This window comes from Anser brachyrhynchus, assembly GCF_964034855.1.
Source record: "Anser brachyrhynchus genome assembly, chromosome: 13".
Lineage (NCBI taxonomy): Eukaryota > Metazoa > Chordata > Aves > Anseriformes > Anatidae > Anser > Anser brachyrhynchus.
The window spans coordinates 14,856,842-14,880,455 of NC_137708.1; the positions used below are offsets into that span (position 1 = coordinate 14,856,842).

Below are 23,614 nucleotides of genomic sequence, written 5' to 3' on the forward strand. Positions count from 1 at the left end.
TGGGACTGTCAAAAAAAAAAAAAAAAAAAAAAAGGCAGCAGGCTATGAAGCAAAAAGGCAGGGCTCCTGAAAAAAAAAAAGCAGACAGAGGAAGCATGCCCTGTACTACCTGCTGCCATGCTGCTGACCTCTAGGTAGAAACAGAGCAGACAGACTGCGGTTTTCTTCTGGTTTAACTCATCTGGAGGCAGTGGACACAGGAGTGCATTAACACACTGTACTTCCAAACAATCTCATCTCACCTTGCAAAAAAGACAATGAAAAAGTCATTGCAGGGAAAAGGACTGGTTGTGCCTTTGCTAAATAAGATGCACAGAGGTTTGAAACAATTGGTTTTGAAACAATTGTTAGACAATATGCAGAAGCAACAAAAAGTAACTTTTAAGATTTTCCCTTTTGGATGGTCATAAGCATTCAACATTTCTCCTTTTTCCATCTAGGTCTCATCAATTATCCATGGAAATGTCTGCATTGCCTCCAAATTTTGATTAAAGTGGTCATCAGCAGACTTTCTCATAGATTCTCTGTATTAAGAAGAAATGCGGACCCATTTTTTCCCCTCAACTTTATACACAATGCATATTGTTATATTTATCCTTAGGGAAAGGGAAATGCATTTGAAATAAAACATTAAGAAAGCGCTCAGCACATTTACAAGGACAAACTGGCAAGTCCCCAGACTTGTGCTTATTTTCCCAAACTGTGAGTGGGACTGACTTTTGGCTCATTTACACCTCTATCTTTTGCTTTGCTCACCTTCAATAAAATGAAAGCAGGGCAAAACGTTGATTTCAGATCCAGCTTTGTTTTTGCTGGCTCTCCATTTATTTAAATTACTCCATCATCTCAGCTGCTCACTCAGAATCCCTCCAGTCCTTGGAGATCCTTTGACTGCTGTGTTTATTACAACAAGCATTTATTTCCATTTGGTGTATCTCTTATACAAGTAGAACTACAATTGCAGAGCAGTTCAGCTCCGAGGCAGTCTCTTTACAGTCAAATCAGCTCCTGCATTAACTCAATTTTATAGCTGAGTTCTCTGGGGCATATGGAGGTCAAGTGTCAATTGCAAGGGTGCATCACGAGTCTGCAATCGTGCCCCCATTTAGGACCTAAAGCTCTAAGTTAACAAGCATTGAAAGAACAAGAAAAAAATGTTTACAGCAAAGTGTAAATTCCATCATTAAAAGCCTGATGATGTACCTGAAGGAAAGTTAGCATTTAGATAACATTTAGGCTTCAAATTCTTGTGGTACTCTGCTTTATTTTACAAGACAAAAGCTAGCAAAAGTTGTGGGCACAAAACCCTAGCCTGAGGATTAATGTAGCAGAGAGAATGAGGACAAAAACCTCATCAATATGAACACATGTGAGTGCACAGACATTAACGGATCGAACCCCCAGACATCCACCACTTCCAGCACTTAATGACAGCTGACAGACGCAGCGCTGCACGTGGTCAGGATGTATCGATACCGCACACCCAGCTCAGTCAGCTGTACTCACCACGTGCACCCCGCAAGCTCCCCTGGAGCACTACACCACGAGACAAAGTTTTAAACAGATGCTGTATGCACATAGATTTTTAGTGATAAAGGATCAGATGAAATAAGTGGCCTTTTGGAGCAGCATTTCCGAGGCTCAGCATGGCAGGAGATGCTAGAGGACAGCTGGGAGAAGGCGCACACCGAGGGACAAAGCAGGCTCTCTCCTCAGTGGCAGCAGTCACAGCAGAGCAGTGATGGAGCTGTCAAGCATTTTGAAGGCATATGTGTATTTTAAAGGCATGGAGCTCCCACAGTTTAAGGCTTTCCTTACGTTCAAAGCAGGCAACAGGACCTAGTTAGCAATCACTGCTACACTGATGTGGTTTATAGTCTAGATCTGGGCTCCCTACTACCCATACACCATTGCCATTAATAACCCTACTGTGTTACGTTCACCTGGAGCTCTTCAGCTCATTAGGAGAGCTCTTAAGTCCTAAGAGAAAACACTCTTCAGCAACAGGAGAAATAGCCTTGTCTCTCTCTTACAGTCTGGGGCAGCTGGACAGATATTTGGAGTGCTCTACAGGAAGGCAGTGGCTGGGCAGAAGAAATGCAAAGGGAATGTCTGACCATTCCCTTTTCCCAGCTAAGTACATTATCTGAATAAGTGTATCACATGGGGGGAAACATGCTAACAGCAAAGACAACTCCCTTCCCTCCTTGGTTTGGGTATTTAAGGACTGCGGGGAAGTTAACATTGTACAGGACTCAAGTTTCCCACATTTGACAAAGGCCCAAGACAAACAGACATGCTTTCTGTTCAGCCTCACAAAAGAGACACAGCCTCCTTGCTGTCCCTGCATCAGACCAAAGAGATGGAGACCGCACAACTAGCAGGCTCCTACCCCAGCTTCTGGTGTTTCTTCAGTTCAGTCCCATGCCTCTGCACAAGCCTTCTGGAAGGCCTTATGAGAGAGATCAAAGGAGATGCTGACCCCTGAATAGCCTCCTTCCGAACAAATAAAGGCTTGAGAAAATAAGGACTCAATACCACCAGGCGCTGCATTCATTCAGTATCTTCACACCCTAAAGGAGACAGACAACGAGAAGCGGCCATGAGAAAGGGGTGACATTTCAGCCTGGAGTTTTTAAAGACCGATTTCCTCCAGGCTACAAAAAACAAGCTTGTGCTCAAATTTCTGGACACACGCTTTGCACAGCAAGACGGGTCAGCACCACGAAATGCACACCCCTCACCTGTCCTGCAGGCTACCAGCCCACAGCCAGCATCCCCAACACACCTGAAGCTGCAGCAGGACCTCAGGAAAAGCCCCCCACATCTGTCCTGAGCACAGAGCTTCATAAAAGCACAGGATGCAGGATGGTTTAGTATTCACATTAAGTTCTTCAGCTGAAGGTGACAGGTTAAATTGTTACTCTGTCTTATTAAGGCAGTTGGAGGACTTTGTTCTGACAAAATGGGCTTGATTGCTTCCTCTCTGGGAACGCTACGGGCTAGCCAAGGACTTGGCAACCCACTGACAGTAAGGGAAGCAAAATTGTCTTCGGTTTACCCTCTGCAACCCCACTGAACAGACTCTCAGAGTCAATCACAACGCAACAGCAGAGCCAGCGAGGTTTCTATTCAATTTTCACGTCCCTTGAGCCCATCACCAACTCCACAAACAAAGCTCCCGTCGCTCTCTGTGCAAAGAGCTGAGCAATCCGCTCTTCAGGGTCCCTGTTCAGGGAACAGGCTGAATGGCATGGGATCCCACAACCAACCGGGGTCCTGCCCAACACGACAGTGGGACTGGGACCTGACCTCGCACAGCTGATCCCCCTGAACTTTTTTTTAGAGTTTCTAGGACAAACTGCCCCCAGTTTTGACCAGCTGGATGTTTTTGCCAGACCCTTGCTGGTCTGAGCCTAGCACAACAGTGGCTGTTTTAAGCAGGCATAGCAGAATGACACAAACAGCAGCTTACGTGCGGCCTCTTGCTGCCACCTCCACTGATAACAGGGAGGGGTGGGGAAGATGTTTACAAAGTTAATGAGTACTGATTCTGTCATTTCTAAGGAAAGAAGAGCTTAGGAAAGTTTAAGGCCATTTTCAAAGGATCACAAATCAGAAAGCCTAGATAAGCATCCTGTCAGTATTTAGTATCAATAAAAATGCTCTCCCAGGAACAAGTAGGGGTCATAAATCCCCGCAGCATCAGAAAACACTCAGCTGCTACCCTTGAAGAGATATCCAGAGCAAACAACCTTTCACATAAAGAGATCTACAGCCAGCTTTCACACTTTGCATTCAGACAACACCCCCTCACCGTGCTCGGTCCCCAGACCTGGGCTTCACAGGGAAAGCTTGCCAGAAGACAGGTTCCAGTGTGCTGAACTCTTTTTACCTATGGTTTGCTTTGAGAAGCCTCTGTCTGACCGCTTCTGAAGGATTTCTGCTATTCAGCAGTGCATTATGTGCTGCCCTCCCAGTGAGTGTGTGTGTAACACTAATGGAAAGCAGCTGGTGGACTGAAGCTGAGTTAAAAAAATAAAAAAGGAGCAGGAGGAAATGCCTTTCATACAGTCACACGGGCTCAGTCTGTAATTGTGTGAGAAGCCAAAAGGATAAGAAGGGGGAAGGGCAAATGAGACAAAAAATATTTGTAAGCTACTGGTGAAAACAGAGTGGAAATGCACTCTGCAGCGTATGTACGTGGACCTGTGTGAGCTCAAAGCTGGGGCAGGTACAGCTGAGCAGTGCTGGTTTGTATGAAGCTCGGGATGCCCAGCTGAAGTCCGAGCAGCCCCACTCTGCAATGGCTGGAACCCACACCAGACACTGACCTGTCTCGGGCATGCCCTCGTGCCCCTAATTACTCTGCAGAGCTTATTAGCATAACCTCGTGCTGCTGCTGTCAGTGCAGGGATCCCTACTGCAAGTCTGCTTCAGCACAGACAGCAGAATAGCCACCTGTTTGCCAAAAACTAAGTGCTTCTGAACAGCCCTTCTCTGACAGTAATTTACAGCATAATTTTTCCAGTGCATTTTCTGGTCTGTGCAAATCAGGAGAACCACGAGAGAACTTTGCTCAAATCAAGACTGGCACTAACACAGTCATGAACTAAGCACACACAAGAGCTCCGCCAATGTTTTGGGCCCAGACTGCCTCTATTGTAAAGGAATGTACATTAACTGACCCAGCTGAATTGCACCATTTGGCACCAGCATAGGAATAAGTCAGTGCTTTTCCCGTGTAGTAATTCTTTACACTACCGCACTGGGGAAGTTTCAGGAAACAGCTGGAATGAGGATCTTCTTCCACTCCTCCTAACAAGAAGCAACAGAAGCAGCAGAGTCATCCAGCAACGGTACGAGGAACCAGCACGTTGCCAGCAGCAGGAGACTCCCTCAGATCCACTTGACGTGGATACAGCTGGCGAACTGGGGAAGGAGGGGGAACATGCACTTAACATCAACACGGACGTAACCAAAGGCAGTTAGGGAGTTACACCAGTAAGCCCTGCTGCCTTTGGAAACAGCTCCACGAGCAGAGCAGCAGGAAATGTCCAGCCACTATCACTGAAGAGCAGGCATGCTTTACGCTAGCAGAGTCAAGAAGCCGGCGTCACGAACAAGAATAAAAGTCAAGCTGACTATCTCTGCCTCTGTCACTGGAGTCCAGGGCAAATGGCAGGGCTGCCAACAGTAGCCAAAACGTTTATCACTCAGCCCTGAGTTTCTTTGCCTGTGGAATCATGATGGTCATGTTGAATGCCTGGAAAGCTTAACGAGCAAAGCACTGCCTCTGCTACGGGAGACCAGCACGTTGGGACCTTACCAATTGACTCTGCTACCAGGTGCTACTGCTACAGATAAATTACAGAAACCATAAACTTTCACAAGAGTTGCCTGCATATCTGCCATGTTCCTGTATTTGAATCCTGCTCTGGTCCCCAAAATGTTCACGAGGAATCATTACATCCTAGGCCTGAAAGAGCCCGGAGAAAAAATTAACAAATTAAGCTGTCTGAATATTGCAGGGAAAATGAGGCAGAAACAATAGCCATCTGAATGCCAGAACTGAAACATGGGACTTAAAGCTATGTCTGAAGCTTACTTATTTATTTGTTTTTCCAAAACTGTCTCTTATCCCTCACTTTGTGGGGTAAAGAACAGCCTAAGGATGGGAAAAAGTAAAAAAAAAAAAAAAAAAAAATCTTTAGGTAGATGAAACTCCCCAGAACACATTGCTTCCAAGATACATCAATAAAGCCATTTAATGCCCCAGAATTTAAAGTACACTAAAAAAGAAACAAACAAACAACGAAAAAACTAGGGACTACCAGAAATTTCCAGGGCTGACTGTCACAAATGTTCACTCCAAGGATCAAACTCTTACAAACAGCCAGCCATCTTTTGGCTATACAAGAGAGCAAATAAAATGCAGGCTTTGTGGTCCCAGAGGCTGCCTTTGGCAGGAAGGTCAGGAAATCTCTTCATGTGAAGTCCCCAGACCTAGCCAGGGCAACATCTACTGGCTGTACACACGCGAAAATAAAAACAAGGCCATTTCCCTCCTATGTTGAAACAAACTGCATCTGGCTGGCTAAACCCCGTGAGCTCCCACTGTTTCTGGAATTCAGACCCCATTTTGGCTGCTGATCTTAGCCAGAGCCAAAGGAAGGCCTGGGGCAGCTTCCACGCTTGCAAAAGGAGCTCTTCTGGAGCTCTGTGGGGAGTCTGAGGGTCTCCCTGCATTTGATTTCACTGAAATCTTCTGCTGTCCCTGCTCCTTCCTCCTGACAGCATTCCCTGCAGCCCAAGTTAGGCACCTTCCAAGGCACACTTTGTCTTGAAGCACAGGAGAACTGGGAGAGCCAAGGGAAGTCACACGTGCTTGAAGCAGTCCCTGAGCCACGTGTGTCCCCAGGCTATCTACTGGCTTTTCTTTTATATGAGCAGCCACTACAAAGGGATCCTACTTCTCCAAGGCTGCAGCCACAAACACCCCTCCACAACAAGACCACCTGAGCCAGCGCTGGTTTGCACCACTGGAGCACCAGGTGCATTTGGCTGCTTTGAAGGAGGTGGTGGCATCAGGGAACAGAGGGGACAAAACGTAAGAAAATCCCAGGAGGGGGACACCAAGGACAGCAAGATGGGGTACAGACAGGAGGATGTCATGAAAAAAAACAGACAGGGACAGAAGTTCTGTAAGGTCTTAACAGCCCAAGCTCTGCAAGGAAGGAAACAATGAAAAGATTTGCATTTTTTGAAGAAACACAATGAACCTTCAACTTCTGGAATATTCTTTTCTCTAAACTGAGAGGATGGAAAGTAATTTGCTAGAGTGAATCAGCAAACAATTCCTCTGCACCTCTGTCAGGTCTGTATTCCCCCCATACACAGAGACAGCTCGATGACTACATCCATACATCTACAGAGTAATTCTGAGCTCGAGTGTATAAATACATCCCGCTCGCGTCTGAAATACCGTGTGGATCAGAACTGTGTTGTTAGATGAGTGATTCTGTGCCTGGCAAAAGCACACGATTACATATTTCTTAGAATGAATAAGCATAAATGAATCCATCATGAATAAAAGTCAAACATTTAGTTCACTAATTAGCACCAGATCCTTGAAACTCTGAGGCCAAAAGAAACAACCACCACAAAAATGTGAAGCTGGAATGCCGCTTTAGCTCTGGCTGCATGGTTGGAAAGCAGAATCAGGCTGCTTTGTCTGCCCAAAGTCACCCTGCTCCGACTGGAAGTGCTACAGTCCCCTCTAACCGTGTCACAGATAAAGGTGCTACAGCACGGTGATGGGATACACAAGACCACAGGATACCCTGGTACCTGAAGGCCTATACGAACGCAGCAGCTCACACTGGTGTCACGACAGAGTTAAACGATGAGTAAGGACATAAGGATGTGTGTGGCCCAGGTCTCAGCTTCTTCGTGTACATCGTGTCGGAAACATTGAGCTGTTAGCACAATCCTGACTGTTACACGCCTGATGAACAGTGACAGCTCAGCATCTGCATGCAAAATCAGGCAGGATATTAAGTGACTGGCTTTAATTTGTTTAAACAATGACTCCCATAATGGAGCCTCGGAGGGCCACCTGCTACCTCAACACAAATAACTATTACTAATATAACAACATATGGAAAAAAAAAGTCTGCTGTTCATATTTGCTGTATTCAAAATATTTCTTAAAACTCCTCGATGTGTAACAGTACCAACCTTGAAACTACAGTGGACTGAACTCAGAAATACAAGCTTTGATGACTGTAGAGTAGAGCTTCTGGTAAGAATCAATGCACGTTGTGCTCAACTGTTTTCTTACAGCAACAGCCCTTAGGAGAGAAAAAATACAAATTCAGCCTTGGAATTACCTTGGGTTTTTGCCTGTCTCCCCACAGCCAGCCTCATCTTGGAGTTTCCCAAGTTTGCTGGTAAGCAGCTCTAGCTGTGCTAAGCTAGTTCAGGTAGGTTATCCGTTGGAAGCACAGCTTGGAGCTAGTATATTTTTGTCTTAAGCATCCATAGCCAGATTTCAGCTTAGAAAGCCATTTCCAGGCCCTCATATCACAGCTATTAAACTTTCCAGACCTCTGTACAAGGAAGAAATGATAAATTCATCTCTCCATTTGGCTAAAAGGGTACAAAGCTAGATGCCCTGAACAGCAGAAGACCCTGCATAAGGAGAGAACACAAAGCAAAATTAAGACAAGATGTTTTCGAGGCTCAATCTCGCAAAACAAGGTAGACAAAAAACTGGCAGGCAAATGGTGCAGAAGAGTGAAGATCACATTCAGCAGATTGTTCCAAGCTGAGAAGCTTCTGCTGTGGTGGAAAAGAAGTAGGACAGGCAGCATTAGAGGCACTCATCCATCAGACACTCAGTACCTTGGTGGTAGGGAAAGGGCTGTTGTGCTGAAACCAAACGGACACGGCTGCCTGGAATTCCTCAGCCTACAGCCAGCAAACGCACCGCATCCCGGTGGCTGCTAAAGCAAACACCATCCAGAGAGAAGTGTGAAGAGGAGGAGGAGGACTGGGAGAGGTGGGGTGACTCACTGGCCGTATTAAGCCACAATTGAACTTCTCACACAGAGATGAGTCAAATGGAATGAATCAACAAACAGAAATAGTTGAGCTTTGGGTTAATAATACAGCACCATTGTACCAACTGTGCATAACTGCCTGCAGTGCCATGGCTCTGCCACCTCCTGACTGCTTTTGCTCACCCTCTCTATTATTGTTGTGTAAGAAAACAGGGCTTCAATCTGTATGCTTTTAATACCAGGCGTGGCACTGAACAAGCCCTGTGAGCTGAAGACCAAACACTCCCAAATGTCCAAACGCCCTCTACATTGCTACATACAGAAGCAAGCTCTCAGGCTGCCTACTGGAAGATTCCCAAAGGATCGTAACGGCTGGGGAGTCCTTTCTGCTCAGCGCACCCTCTCTGACTTGGCCCTGGATGGGAGAGCTCCCCACTTTCCAAAAAGCACCTCCCTTCAGCTCAATGCTTTGCCTCCTGTACTCCCCACAAGCCGTTTCTTGAAACCTGGTATTGCCACCTCTGTCTGCTTCCAGGGATTCTCTCTGCACTGGTGAACTTGCTTTGCTGGGCAGGAACCACCTTTCATAAACCAGAAAAAAAAAAAAATACAATGAACCACTGAAAAACTGTTAATGAGTGATTCTTGCCCTCATTGGGAAATAGCATTAATATAATAATAAAACACTAAAGGCAGGTAACCACATGTGTTTTGGGATACCAAAGCGATCGTGGGAAGCATTTCACCTCTCCAGGATTCGCTGTCTGCTCACAGATCCCCCAGAGCACCACGGGACCAGCTCGTGTTGCAGGCTGCTGCCAGTGGGCACCAGCGCTCCCAGGCAGCAGCTCCGGGGAAGCCGCATGGCCTCCTGACGGCCTGGTTGAGCCCAGGCACACGCGGGGATGCCACCACGGATGGGGATGGCCTCGCTGCAAGCACCCTGCAAGGAGCTCCGTGTACAAGCACATGTCAGAGCCAAGCGTCACGGACGGTCCCCGCTGTAACCCCGCCGCACCAATGTAGTTCCAAAAAGCGAGAGACGCTGCGGGAGGCGAATGAGCTGCTGACAGAGAAGAGGCAACACTCTGGAAGTGCCCCGCTCCCCGCAGTGCCAAGTCGCTACTTCAGTAGCACTTGGTCAGTAGCACTCGGTCAGTAGCACTCGGTGGAGCTTTAAACCGCTTCCAAGTCACTTGCTAGTGTCCAAGCTCCAAAAGCAGCTGCTTGCTGCCGATGGGGAACCAAAGGCTCCTACCAAAGGGCCACAGGACCCTACGCAGAAATAAAAGCTGTAGGAAGTGCAGTCTGCACCCTCAGCTGTCCTCTGTGAGCCTCTCCAACAAGCAGGCTTGGAGTGAGGGAGCTGGAGGGAAGGGTGCAGGGAACAGAGACCTCAGCTGGGCTGGCTATCAGTCAGGTAGGCAGCGCTGTGACACCTTTACAACAATCCCCACAAACTACAAAATCTCTTCCTGATGCTCATCCGAACAGGCAACAAACACAGACAGCAACAAAGCAACAGCTCCTAATCCAGAAAACAAATTTTGCTTGATGTTACATTCCTAATATCATTTTACATCTGTAATTTCCATCTCATAATAAAAATATGTTGAAAATGATACTGATGCATCCCTTGACCAGCTGCTTTACCCAGATGCTGAACTTGTTTGCAGCACAGGAGTGCACATCAGATTTTTTTTTTATTTTTTTTTTTGACAATTCTGGGCTACAAGAAAGAAATGAAATATCCCACTGGAAGTACAGAGCTTGGCATAGCAAAGACATTCAAACCGAAATAAGTCCGTAATTCTGGGCTTGCTTGTGAAAGGCACCATGAAATCTTGAGTGACCACATTAACTCCAGACCAGTTAAATACATTTCCTTATAGTCTGTTACCGAAACCAGCTCTGAGCTGGCACACAAAGCCTTCAGCCAAATACTTTATATAGCTTCTAACACACTATATTTGTCTTTGGAAATTGGCAGTTTGCATTGACCAGCACTGAAACTTACTATTCAAGCAACCACATTTTCAGCTCATAACTATGTATTTGGCTAGTATCAAAAGCTGAAAGACAGATATTAACAAATTCTTCTGCAGGCTTTAGAAAACTGCATCATGTCTGCCCAGAGCTGATGGATTGTTCTGACACCGGGCTGGGACCAAGCACAATGAAACCCTGCAACAAGGATGAGCTACAAGAGCTACAAACTTACTGGAAGAACAATTTTAGATTATTTGGATTGCAGGTGCTGGTTAAAGAAAAATACGAAAGCAATCTCCAACTTTTATTTCAGTGGATTAAGACTGGTGCTGTGCTGAGGAATTATCTGCATGAGGTTTTTTGGTTTGTTTTAATGATGTGACATCTCATAAGAGAGCACTCATGAAGCACAGGGGCAGAACTCACTGCAGAAAGCTCAGACGCAGACAGAAGTCACAGCAGTGTGCAGAGACAGAGCCTTCATTAGGAAAATGTGGGGCTGCGAAGGCAAACGTGACAGCAGCACAGGAGAGAGCTCCCCCAAAGGAGCTTTTAAAACAGCCCAGGCACTTCACCTGGACACAGCAGCCCAAAGCCCTGGCAGGACCCCTTGCCAGTGGCAGTGGCAGGTTTTAAGGCCTGTGCAGAGCTCTGCTGCTTTGGCTAAACCGCTGCTTGTGCCCGAGCCAGTTGTTTAAAACATCCAAGTCATTTCATTCACAAAGCAAACTAACTCCTACAGGTCAAACAACCATGGGAGGATTTGGGGAAGCCATTCCTGTAACACATCTGACACTGCCCAGAAAGACAAACGCTTCGTGTCAAACTCCCCAAAAAAATTTATCCAAAATTCGTCTCAGGCTCCAAACATCTCTGGTGCTGCAATTAATGTCTCAGGCTCATTTTAACTGCCAATAATCACAGCCAAAGCAACATATAAAATTTGTAAAGACTGCAAGTATTTATAGTCACACTAATCCACTTGGGAACACATCACAAGGCTGAGACAACAGGATGAGGAACACAAACTGCATATATACCCAGCATAGAGATCTAACTGAAAAGCAACCAGAAAGAAGAATTTGTTGAAAAAAACAAAGCTGTTCTTCAGAAATCAGGTGCGTTTCCACCTGAAAAGAAGTGATCATATGCCATATGAAAGAAGCTTCAGCTGCTCATCCTTTATAGCCTTTCTCAGCCTTCCAAGTTTATCTTAATTGCATTAGATGCTGGAGGATTTGGAGGAAAAACAACATAAATCAAACAACATAAATTGATTTTGTTGTCAGTTCAAGTGCCAATCCCTCTACCTTCATCAGGACTAATTCTCAGTCCTTTTGTCTGTTGTGATCGCATCTTCCCTCTTAGCTAAATTAGACTTACTTTCCAAATATTTAGATTCCTCTCATAGACACCGTTACAACTTTCAAAGGAGGAGAAGAGGGATGGAATATGGGATGGAAATGCTAACTGAAATCCAGTAGGAATTGAGTGCCTTCAAAAATACATACTTCCACCAGAGTAACGTGAGACACTGTTGGTATGAGGGATCCAACAGTTAGAAGAGGGAAAAAGAGAAAGAAGGAATTGTCAGCTTCACTATTGAACTGGCACTTTTTTCCCCTGCTAACCAAGATTTCATCCGTACATTTAACTGTCATCATTCATATCTTAAGCCTCAAGATACAATTTCGCTTGCCTTTCTCTGTGAATTTGCACTTTGTGTAATCCTGTACTGTATGCAAGAATAGAGCCCTCTACAGTCCGCTGATGCAAATCGTCACCAAAAACTACTGCTCAGTTTTTTGCAGCAGAAAATTTTGTTCCATTCCTTAGCAGAGAGAATATCAAAGGAAAAACAAAAGCTGTCTTGACAGTGGTTTAAAGCACAAATACTAACATGCATTGCCCCATCCTCTTCTCCCTTTATAGCCTGCTCCCACAGAACATGATAGTGAAGCAATCAAAAATATTTATTTTAAATAAAATCAAATCTCTCAATGGGGAGCGATTACAGAGCACACCTCAGGTTGCTTATACAAAAAACTGAGCATATCGAGTTCTCAGAGCGCATTTAATGCCAGATTTCTAGCTGAACATTTTTAAAAGCCAACGTGCATTTCTGTATTTCTCATTATTTGTTCAACATAAACAATGTAGCTAATCAATAAAGAAGAGGACATTTTTCCTTTTGCTATAATTAGACAGCAAAAGGTTCTTAATTTCTTTTTCAGTATTTTGTGTTTGCCACTGGACATATATATACACACACATATGTGAAGGAATAAAAGCATGACCAATTTTCATCATTTGTTAGTTCAGTTTGAGTTGATTTTTTGCACTTTATACTCCGAACGGTACATCAGTCGCAAGGCACAAGCACTGTGTGCAGTGCTGCTGCTGAAATACAGGAGGGAGGAATTCCCAAGCACCCACTGGAGTCAGCTCGCTGTGGAAAGGTGAAGGGGAGGGCTCAGCATGGCACTTACTTTTTACTTTTCAGGCAACTGTAGAATCCAGCCATGGTCCTTCCCCGGAGGCGTGCGTGCATTTAATTCATCCTTGTGCGTGGATGCCGGCACAAGGACTCTGCAGCTTCGTCTCCTGCTCACCAAATGCCCCCCCCTGCACACAAGGAAGGCAGCATGCCGATGCAATTACTAGCCAGATAAAGTTCCTGATCTGAGGCCCTCAGACTCTGCTGAACTGGGTCCAAGGAGGGCTGTGCCTGCTCCATAAATGGTTATGAATTGTTAACTCCCCCTTTTCCTGCCTCCTTCCAGCTCGTGGTAAGCACAGCATCCTAAGTGTAAAACACCACATGGCATTTGATTCTGTCTCCCTGCGGGACTAATGAGAGGGTTGGTTGTAATTAGGAGGCAAAGAAGCCCTGAGGACATTATATCGTTGCTGTTATTTTTTAAACAGAGAGGCTGCAGAAAGTACTGCACTGTCTCTGAAATAACCACTCAAAACAGCCGGCATTCTCCAGCACACAAGGGGTGCGCAGGACCTTCCAGAACAGGCGTTATCCCATCTCACTGTAAATCACGACCTATTCTAACATGCTACCCTGCACATTAACAGGAAAAAAACCCTAAGTCTCTGCAATATGGCAAGGTCAGGAGAGAAGCTCTGGAGTTTCAAGAAGCCAGGACACCCCTGTTAGAAAAATACTGCCCTGTGGCGATACATGTAACGTTGGTACTCGCTGCCACAACTCAGGAGGTCCTCACTGGGCAGCGAAGGAGGAAAACGGCCGTGGTTTAATGCTGGGAACACAGCCCTGGGATACCCAAGCGCCAGGACAGTGTAGCTGCACCCATTTCTGGCATCACACCGCATTCAACTCACGTGGCAATCCCAGGCCCCGGTGAGGTGAAACCAGAGGTGAGCACCGCACATCGCACTACCCATGGCTGCCAGGGTGCACCAGTCAGCACCAGTAGCGGTGTCAGCTCCTGGAGTCACACCGCCTGGAAGGATCCCTGCTCTTGATTTAAAAAAAAAACACACACGTGCTTGAATGCAGTAAGTTCATAACTCTCATTGCTACAGAAGATTTATGCTGTCCTATAAAATATCGGTAGAAAACTGCTTTTGTTCTCGGCTAGTAGATAATATTTGAATAGTTTGGTCTGGCAAGCCAGTAAGGAGTATTATACAAGTATTTCTATACGAGGTCCGCTTACAAATTGAGTAGCAAGACTAGATCTAAGTTGGATCAGTTCTTCTAGAATATTAGGAAAAAACGTTTTAAAACATTTCCCTTAGAAGTTTGAGGAATGCACCTCTGGCACAGAGTCCCAAAAACGCCTCTGCTACAGCAGTTCCCTACAGTGCAGAACTTTGCCATCTCTGAATGGACATCTCCATTTCTTTATTTTCTTTAACACCTGTGACGTGAAGGAAAGCCATGACGCAAATAATAATTGACATCAAGCGCAAGGGCCATCACAAACAGAAACCAATCATATTCTAGTCTAATTTCGCACTTAACAGAAAAGAGAACGCTTCTACAAGCAGCCAACCTCAATGCCATCCACAGAAGAAGAGCAAATCAAACCTGACCTCAGGATGTGCCTTCTCTTTGGAAAAGACACAAAAACACAGTTGGAGTTTTATCCAAATGAGTTTTCCCGTCGTCCTGAATTACTGCATTTGTCACAATGGCTCCACACTGAACTCCTCATGCTGAGAGGCAAAGGCTAGCTAGATTGCGTTGGTCTCCACTCATCAGAGAAAGTCCACAGGAAAAAAAGTCAAAAACAAGAATGGTTCTAGGGTAACAACCACCAGAACGGAATTCCCAGGGATTACTGGGGAAGCGTTCTCACTGGCTTGGTGTATAAAACCTTGGATGGAGGACTGCATCTGAAATCTGCCTGGCATTTAGTTCAGAAAATGCTGCCAAAAGAAACCTTAATATTAAGAAATGAAGGAAACCTCACTGGAAATTCATGTTTGTATTTAAAAGCAAGAAAGATCAAGTGGCTTTCTAGTGGGAAGGCGCAATCCTAAAGCCAGTCAAAGGATGTAATCCTGATGGCTTTGGAAGAATTTCATCATTTTAACGAGTATAGAATAAGGCCCTCAAGCTTCAAAAGATTCTATTTTTTGCTAACGTGAAGCAGATTCCCTGCCCCCTAACCACCTGAGATGGTTTGTGTTCAGAATGTTTCCTTTCATTACTCTTTTGTCTTTCATGTAGTTGGTTTTGTCTTGAAGTTACTTGAACATGCAAATCCTCAGCTGTTGGTTTTCATTTAGGCCAAACGTAGTCCTGTTCCCAGGAACTGGCAGTTTCACCACACACATTTAGAAAGATCCTTACTTTCCAAGAAGCACTGGTAAACAGTCATTAAAAATAATTACCCCACCTCAGGATTTAATCCTTTTTGATTCTCTATCTCCATATCAGTCTCCAAGCCACTTCATGGTAGCATTCCTCTGATTTTTCATTGCTAGCCCAGCTCCAAATAGCCCCGCATTGAGCTTTCCTGGGATAGATCCGAGCTCTTAGATGTTGATAAATATCATGGCCCCAAGTCCAAAGGTAAATCAGCGCAAGCAAGCAGTTATGCGATGCTGATACAGGCCTTACAGCCAAACAGGAGCCAAGCTGCCATTAGCTCGTTACTTGTTAAGTGCTAAACGAGTGGGCTGCTCTACTGCCAGTTAATTAATTAAAGCTGTTTTCAGCTTGGAAACTAGATGAACACCAAATAACCACAGAATACAGACCTTGGCAAAGAAAAGATGGCTCTTTAAAGATAGGAAAGAGAGCAAGTTCAGACACCTGGATGCTCAGTCAGATCTGGATTTCCTCTAAAGTTTGTGGCTTGGCTTGACTGAAATGGCCCATTCTAGGCCCACTTCGACTTGAAGATTATGGCCTTCCCCCTTGACTTCTTCACGCTCACTGTCATCGCTCTCCCTCCACAGCCCAACATCCACACCACCCTCTGTTACCACTGTACTTCCAAATCTGCCTCGCTTTGTCTTCCAAGTCTGCAGGCAGAGCAAGAGGCCCAGGTGGCAAGCTGCCGGTCCTCAGGGTACCAGCAGGGATGGAAAGGCAGCGGCAGAGCTCCCAGCGCCTGTCAAACTTTCTGGGTTTGTTAGTTCCTCCAGAGGCAAGTCTGAGCAAGGCCCTGCAACCCAATCACTGGGAAATGCTTGCACTAAAATACAGCTCATAAAATCAGCGAGTTACTTGTTTCACAGGCACTTTCACCTGGGCCACTGCAGGAGAGACCTCTTCAAAGTAGGTAACCAACAGCAATAAGTAATCCAACAGGGGAAACTCGAACAGAGCGGAAAGCCCTGGCTTGTTGCCACAGACACTTCCTACACACATACACGGGGTACACACCCGACAGCAGAGGTGTCAGGAGCTACACACACCACCAGCAATTCAAAATACGTTTCGTGTCCATCAGATCTACTGCTTTTCTTGCTGCCTCTTGGAGCCAGCTCTCCAAGGGCTGACAATGTCCTCGCCTCCTGGCTCTCTGGCAGCAAACACTTCACGCTTCTCAAATGCGCACTCGAAGCTGGCCTGAGTGGAATCAGGACACGTGCGCAGTGCAAAGCAGCAGGGATGGACCAGACATCACGCAGCTGTGAAAATACACAATTCACAAACTGTGTTTAAACATGGCTGTCAGATTATTGTTTTTTTAACCTATTTTCAGAAAGAGACAAAAGTTTCCTTTGGATTTTTTACCACGCAACTGTAGGGGTAGGAATAGAAATCCTACCAGAAACTGATAGGCCATAACATTGCAAATTTCCAGTACATTTTGGTGTCTCTGAATGGACTTCCTGCATCACAAGGTACACTTCGGTTTCCTGGGGTCACCACAAAAATGCCAGACCATGGAGCTCTGCACACAGTGCACAAGCCTTTTGCAGCCTTGTCCTTGCAAACCATGCAGCAGTTCTCAAGCTGGGGCGAGGCATTTGCTAGGAGGAGAGGGGATGGGGCTGGATAAACTGAAGCAGCCTGTTTTGCCTCTTGCCACCGTTCCCTGCTACGGCCAGCCCGAGCACCACATGCCCTCCTGCATCCTTCCACACGGCTGGAGCCATGCAGCTGCACGGTGTCTCCCCTCCTTCCAGGGCAGGGCTGTGAGCTCTCAAAAAAATGATTTTTCAGTTTATTTGTTTAACTCTGAATAAGTAAGCCGGTCAGTGTCTGGACACCAAATGAGGTATTTGGTACAAATCCAGCAAAATCCAAGTCTAGTTTCCAGTTCTCGTGCCGTTACCATTAAGCAATGAAGGCTAGGTTCATTGAGAACTTTCAGACTAAATGTTATGCTGCACTGGATCATGCCTAAGTATTTCTAAAACTGTGCCGTTCCAGCCGACCTGCATGTAGAGCATTCCTTCCATTATAACCTGTAATAAATCCTACACAGAAATCAAACCATATTATTGAAAGGCACTTCATACCACAATTCTCTTTGCATTTGGCACATGGATTGTTTAACTGTGTGCTAACATAAATGTGACTATCAGGGAACACCTTCCTGAAGCAGAAACAGATTTAACTTTCTTACAAGTCAGATTCCCGGGCTGGCAAATGGGCCTGGGTTGGGGAGTTTCAGTGAAAACCCTTCAATAATAAAGAAATAACTGAATATGCATCGCTGTTAAAAGCTGCACTATCAGAGCTGTAAACAAACCGGGCTGGAATCAAACACAGCACGCTGCAGAAAACAAAGAAATGGAGATAAGAGGATTTCTGCCTTTCCAAGTTTATACATCCATCTGTGATTAATATTAGGCTTTGACCCTCGTTTTCCTCCTATCTCTGAAAGTAGAGTATAGCCAGGGGCCTCTAACTGTGCCCTGTATCAGCTTTTTATTCATGCATGTGAGCCTGAAGAATTGGCCATGATACTTGCTCTGGAGTCTAATTACTGTATGTTGATCTAATTATGTCTGGTTTTACACTCTGTGTTCAATGCCTGGGATTTGGGGGATTTTTGTTGTTGTTGCTTTTGTTCCCTGTTAGATGTCTTTCTGCAATCTCCTTCAATAAAAAGAACATTTCAAAGGAAGCAGCAATACATATAATCTCTTTGATTCTAGTGTTTGCTAATTCCGAGTATGAACTGTTTCTCACAGTTTACCACTAGCATGCTATCTTTACCTCTGAGGAAGGAGTAAACCTCAGTATGGTGTACCCAGTGCACTACTGATTTCTGAAATATGGCAGAAAAGATAGCGGTATGCTAAATCTGTCCTCTCTAGTCTGTGCCTCCTTTGTGTCCTCACAACCATGAGCTCTTCCTGGATTATCTTGAGATGAAGGTCAGACCACATGTCATTCCAAAGGTAATTTCCCAGAGATTTGCAGCAGGATCACAAATATAACCTCAGACTTCAGTGTCAAAAAACATCAGCTGCCAAACAAATAATACAAAGAAGTGTTTGTTTGACATTTTACAAATTTACAACAACTGATTTGCATGTAAACACGCCATTATTTATAGTGAAACTAGCGGTATCCCTGTATGCATAGACAATATAGCCAGGATGTGCTGCTTCTCAAGTATCTGATTTTTTTCCATCCAAGATCATAAATCTAAATTCTAAAATTTTAATGAGTCTGAATGAAAAGCAGATTTTTATTTTTTGACACAGTGGAAGAGCTTGGTATTTCCTGTGAAAATACGAGCACGGTCAATATTTTATATACGGGAAAACTGTAGCTCTTTTGTCTAAGTTTGGGTAGCGCAGAAGCTGAACAAAGGCGCTCTATTTCTACCCGTTATGACTTAAGAAAATACCATGTTAAAAAACATTAGGTTCCAACAACACAACTTTTCCTTCTTGGTGTCCAGGCAGGCACCAATATGCAAGACCATCTGGAAAGAAACGTGAGAACACTACGTAGCTACAGGCACATGGATCATTGCCTAGTCTAGATGTCGAACATCAGAGGTAACAGGTACCGAGTCTAAACAAATATCCTGAGACGACTTGAATAAGGAATTGAGTTCTCCACACCCCATTCTTCCCAAATTCCCCTCTAGGGATAGATCCAGTCAATGTCCTTGCAACACTCCAAGCTCCCTTGGAGACAGATCAGACCTACGCTGCCAGTAATGCTTGCGCTGTGAATAGCAATCAAGTTTAATGACTTCCCATGTATATTAGTTTTGCACTAATGTCGGCCCACCTCTCCGACAGAATTACTCCTGATTTGTTTGTACAGGTATAAGCAAGACGAGAACCAGGGACTCACACATCTGGAAAAATATTCCTAAAACCATCAGCATCCTGAATTTCTATTGCCACCGAAATAAAAATTGAGAAGTGAAGGTCATCTCAGATCCCATCTCCCTGGCTGTCGGCTGGAGTAATAATACGGGAAATCACGGAAGCACAGTTCTGAGGAAAGGGTTGTCTGACTCCGGTGCCTGCAAACACAAGGCTAAAGATAAAATGACCATTAACCTTCAGAGAAGGGCAGTGAGGTCGCAGAACGTCCTGCCTGCAGGCTTTATTGCTCCAAAGGGAAATGAACAGAAAAATACAAGTCAAAACTGCATACTGTTGACATTTAACTCAAATTAGTAGGCAACGGTAACATCTCTTTCTTTGTTAGCTTTCCTTTGTATAAAGGCACAAATGCAGTATCTGTTTCATTTCACAGCCTGCAAAATAAGTAGAAGGTATTGAGTAACAACAAATTTACTCCCACCACTTGATATCTGCAAGATTAATCACAAGCACCAGAGCTGTGTCCCTCCGCACAGAACGGAGTATCTCCCTGCTGCAGATACAGCTGGGAGAACTGAGGCTGAGTAACTCAGTGACTATTCCAGAAGCCATAAACTGCAACTGAACCCAAAGTTCCTGGTGCCTGGAACAGTCTTTTAGAGTCTTTTCCCATCCTCCCTCACTCAATAAGGACAGCCAGAAAGCCCCTACAAGAATAGGCACCCTATAAATATCTAAGATAACTTTAAGTTCACTAGCCAGCCTTCAGCTGTGGGAACTCTTACAGAATCACTGGCATCAAAATGCTGGGTTAAATTAAAAATCAATGGCTCCACCTCACGATTTGGCCCAGTCTGTCCAGAGCTTTAAAATCATCACATAATAAAATACTCCCCATCTTGAGCCAATTTCACCAGAACAGTCCCAAACCCCAGCAGAGTCCTTATTCAGCAGTGCGACGTGTCACTCAGATTCAAGTTCTGGGAATCTTTAAATATCCACAGTTTTAAATATCCAAAGTTTGCTCCCGATGGTCTCTTAAACATGTTGGCGCTGGTCCCATCATAATGGGAAGGAGAAAAAAAATATCTAATAAATATCTAGAAGCAGGGAATATGCTAATTGAAGAAGAAATTTGCCTAAAACTGTTGAATAGGCTACAGTTCTGAGTCACCGAGTCACTTAACCACGTGCTTAAGTTGGATCTCTGCTTGGTCCTTCCCACTCCAAAGGGTACGACCACAGGACTGCGCGTACTCTCGAGCAACACACTGAGCTGATGAGTTCTCTATCACCACAGGACCAGCGGGAGCTGAAAAAGCTAGTTAAGAGTCACGACAAACTGAAGTCCGCTGCTTTAGTGTCTTTCTGCCCTACCAGGGGGACTGGGAAACTCCGGCCCTGTTGCTGGTCTGCAGACACCACACACCTGAAATCCACTGGCATCGCTTCACGTGCTGACTCCTGGCTACCAGACTCCTGCCATTTCAGCAGTTTCCACCCAGTGAAACACCAGCTGACACTGGTATTGAACAGAGCCCAGAGGGCAATACAGCCAATACTGCCCGGTGTGGGACTCCTCAAGCCCTCAAGGGACTCTGCGCCGCCTGCAGATGAGCTAGTGTGAAGCTGAAAGCTACACTTGGTCTGTGCTCAGCTACAGCTGGACACAGAAATGCTACGCAAGACCTCCGTTCATTAAGGAATACTTACACATAATGTGATTTACAGACTGGATAGTATTTAAAAGCTACAAAAGGTTGCTGAGTTAAGTTACGAGATGGAAAATGGCTTTGCACTGCCTTCTCAGTTACAGAATACCTAAGCTGTAATATTTTCTCACTGTGGATGAGATTTGGTATTTAACTGAGGCAAGTAAAACACTAATGGGACTTCTGGATTTTCCTCCTAGATTGTGCAAAGTTCTTTCACTGCAAATTCATATGTAATTGATAAATATAATAAGATGTTAACAAAATAATAATATAAAAAAAATCCTAGGGAAATGTCATTGAATGTTGTCAACAACTACTGGTAAAAATGTTGATACGCTGAAGCTTTTATTCTGATCAGAGGCTGTTAGAAAAACAGCAAATACATCAGCTCTGAAGAGTCCCACATCCACTACATAGGCAATGCCCCTTTCACCAGAACTAAACCACCTCCAAAATCTGACCTGTTTCTCCTTTGGAGGAAGGAGGCTACACGACTGCTGATGCTGTGCAGCTCATGGTAGAGCCAAAGCTTTTACCCCTCTGGTAACTGCAGAACAAAGAGCAGCAGTGGTGGCCACAGGTGGAGGGCCAGCAGAGAAGAGGGAATGTAATCACCAGAATCAGAGCACTTGCATTTCTCATATTCCTTTTGTTTCTCCTTTTCACTTCCACAAAAACTGTGGTGACATTGTTTATAACACAGTTTCTTCAGGCTCATCACAATAATAATGGCTGGTTCGCTCCCTTTTTTCTCTTCCCCTCTATTTAACATGGTTTTACACTGCTTCTCATTAAAAAGATAACATAAACCCATTTGCATAGTCTAGGAGCTTAACAAATCAACTAAAGCAAGAACTTCAGAGATAAATGATAGACTTTCCTTGGCTCAAATTTCTTGCTCTAAGCTGATTTATTTTAACAATCTTAATATTTTAATATATTTCTTGTACAATAAGATAGCATTTTTAATTATTGCAGAATCCACAGCTTTAGGTGTTTAACACTCATTAAATCTTCTCTTCAGACATCACAGTAGCAACAGTGATAACGTACAAAAGCTAGATCCCCAAAAAAGAAAATGAGCATTAAAAAAATTCACTGCTTGAAGAAGTACATACTAATAGTTAACAATATGTACAGAAACAGTCTCACATGCTTCTGCTCATGGTATCATTAGTGCTCTTGAGTTCTTAAGAGGAAGCAAATACATTGTGGTTTTGAAATGCGCTCTGACGTGGAATAACTGCATGCTAAGTCTCTTTCAAAGGACCAAAATCTTTAAAACTTAAAAGCTTTATGCATCTGTAAATATGGTCTTTCATAATCTATCTGCAAAGAAAGAAGAATTTTGAAAAGAACTGCCATCCCCACGGCACACAGAGCAGTGCTGAAATGGCACCTCCAGGTGGCCGCTTTCCCAATGCACAGGAGGCTTTCTATGCCCGTTCTCAATTAACATCAGGTTCCTATCCCCCTTTGTTAAATACGATTTAAAGAGTTAGTTATATAAATCCACAAGCTCCCTATGAGGATCTAAATCATTTCCTGGCAGACTCAAACATAATGTATAGCTTGAAAAGCATGCTCATACACACTCCCAGCTTGTAGCATGTTCCTGGATAATTACACCATATATATGGGACTACAGCTGAAATTTATAGAGAAGCTTGTGGACCATTTCTCAAATGCCATGCCAACCACACAACTAGATTTCTTTCCCTCACCCTTTCACTTCTTCCCACTGTGGTAATGAAATGTGCCACACAAAAAAACAGAGGGCAAATTCAGAACTCAGAAATCCTGGCACTGCTTTGACAGAAAGCACGTTGAGAAATGCCTCTTTTGTAAACCTTCCCCTGCCCGTAATTACCAGTGCTTAGGAATATAGGAAGAGCTCCTTGAACCAGAGGGATAGGTTTTATCCTGGCAGGTGAGGAAGAGCTTCAGACCCCCGTTATCTGCCTGCATGTCAGCAAGAGGCCTGGGAAAAGATGCTGGTTTGCCAGGTACCATGGGCTAGGGTGAGGCAAATGTCCCCAGATCACACAGTATGGGCTACAACTCTAATAGAAACTATTATTCTTATGTAAAAAAAAAACAAAACAAAACAAAACAAAACAAAACAAAAAACACCTTGGCACTCAAAAGAACAAAGATGGGCAAGGAATCAGCCAAACTGCAGCGGCCTGAACGCCTTTGGTGCTGGCAGGTGTCCTTCCCACTTATCCTACTGGAACACAAAGCTGCTGTTGCAAAGGGTAAACTGGGAGAAAGGAAAAGACACACTTGACTGCAAACTACTGTTACATTTTCTGGCTAATTATAGGGATTATATTTAACAGATTTCTGTGAACGATAACAGCCTCGTCTTATTTGTAAGTATCAGTTGAATGTAAGAGCTGTATGTTCAGCAGGAAGACAAATGGCTGAAAGAGCAGATGAAAATCCGAAGAATGGCAGTGAAAGCACGAGAGGCTGTCTAACTCCTTGACATACCATTTTGCTGACGTTAGCCCTAGGGAGGGCATCAAAGTTGTAAGCAAAATAAAAGTATGTGCACTAACCTCTATTTTCCCCCACAGACTTTTAAGGAGCAATTTAAAGAGG

The 23,614-nt window shown here is 44.5% G+C and overlaps 1 protein-coding gene across 8 annotated transcripts in view; it reads right to left on the reverse strand.

The window, feature by feature from the left end:
* KIAA1210 overlaps nucleotides 1-23,614 on the reverse strand; it is a 61,196-nt gene that overhangs the window by 30,653 nt on the left and 6,929 nt on the right. For 2 of the 8 annotated variants that reach the window (XM_080553976.1, XM_080553981.1), the window contains exon 1: nucleotides 13,043-13,273. The exons of 1 other annotated variant lie outside the window; for it this stretch is intronic. In XM_080553976.1, the coding sequence (XP_080410102.1) occupies nucleotides 13,043-13,104 (62 nt within the window). In that variant the 5' untranslated portion in view covers nucleotides 13,105-13,273. Of the gene's footprint in view, nucleotides 1-2,392; nucleotides 2,574-3,817; nucleotides 7,697-7,740; nucleotides 7,854-13,042; nucleotides 13,274-23,614 lie in introns of those variants that run through there. 5 more of the 8 variants (XM_080553978.1, XM_080553974.1, XM_080553975.1 and 2 more) reach the window with 5 other exon arrangements.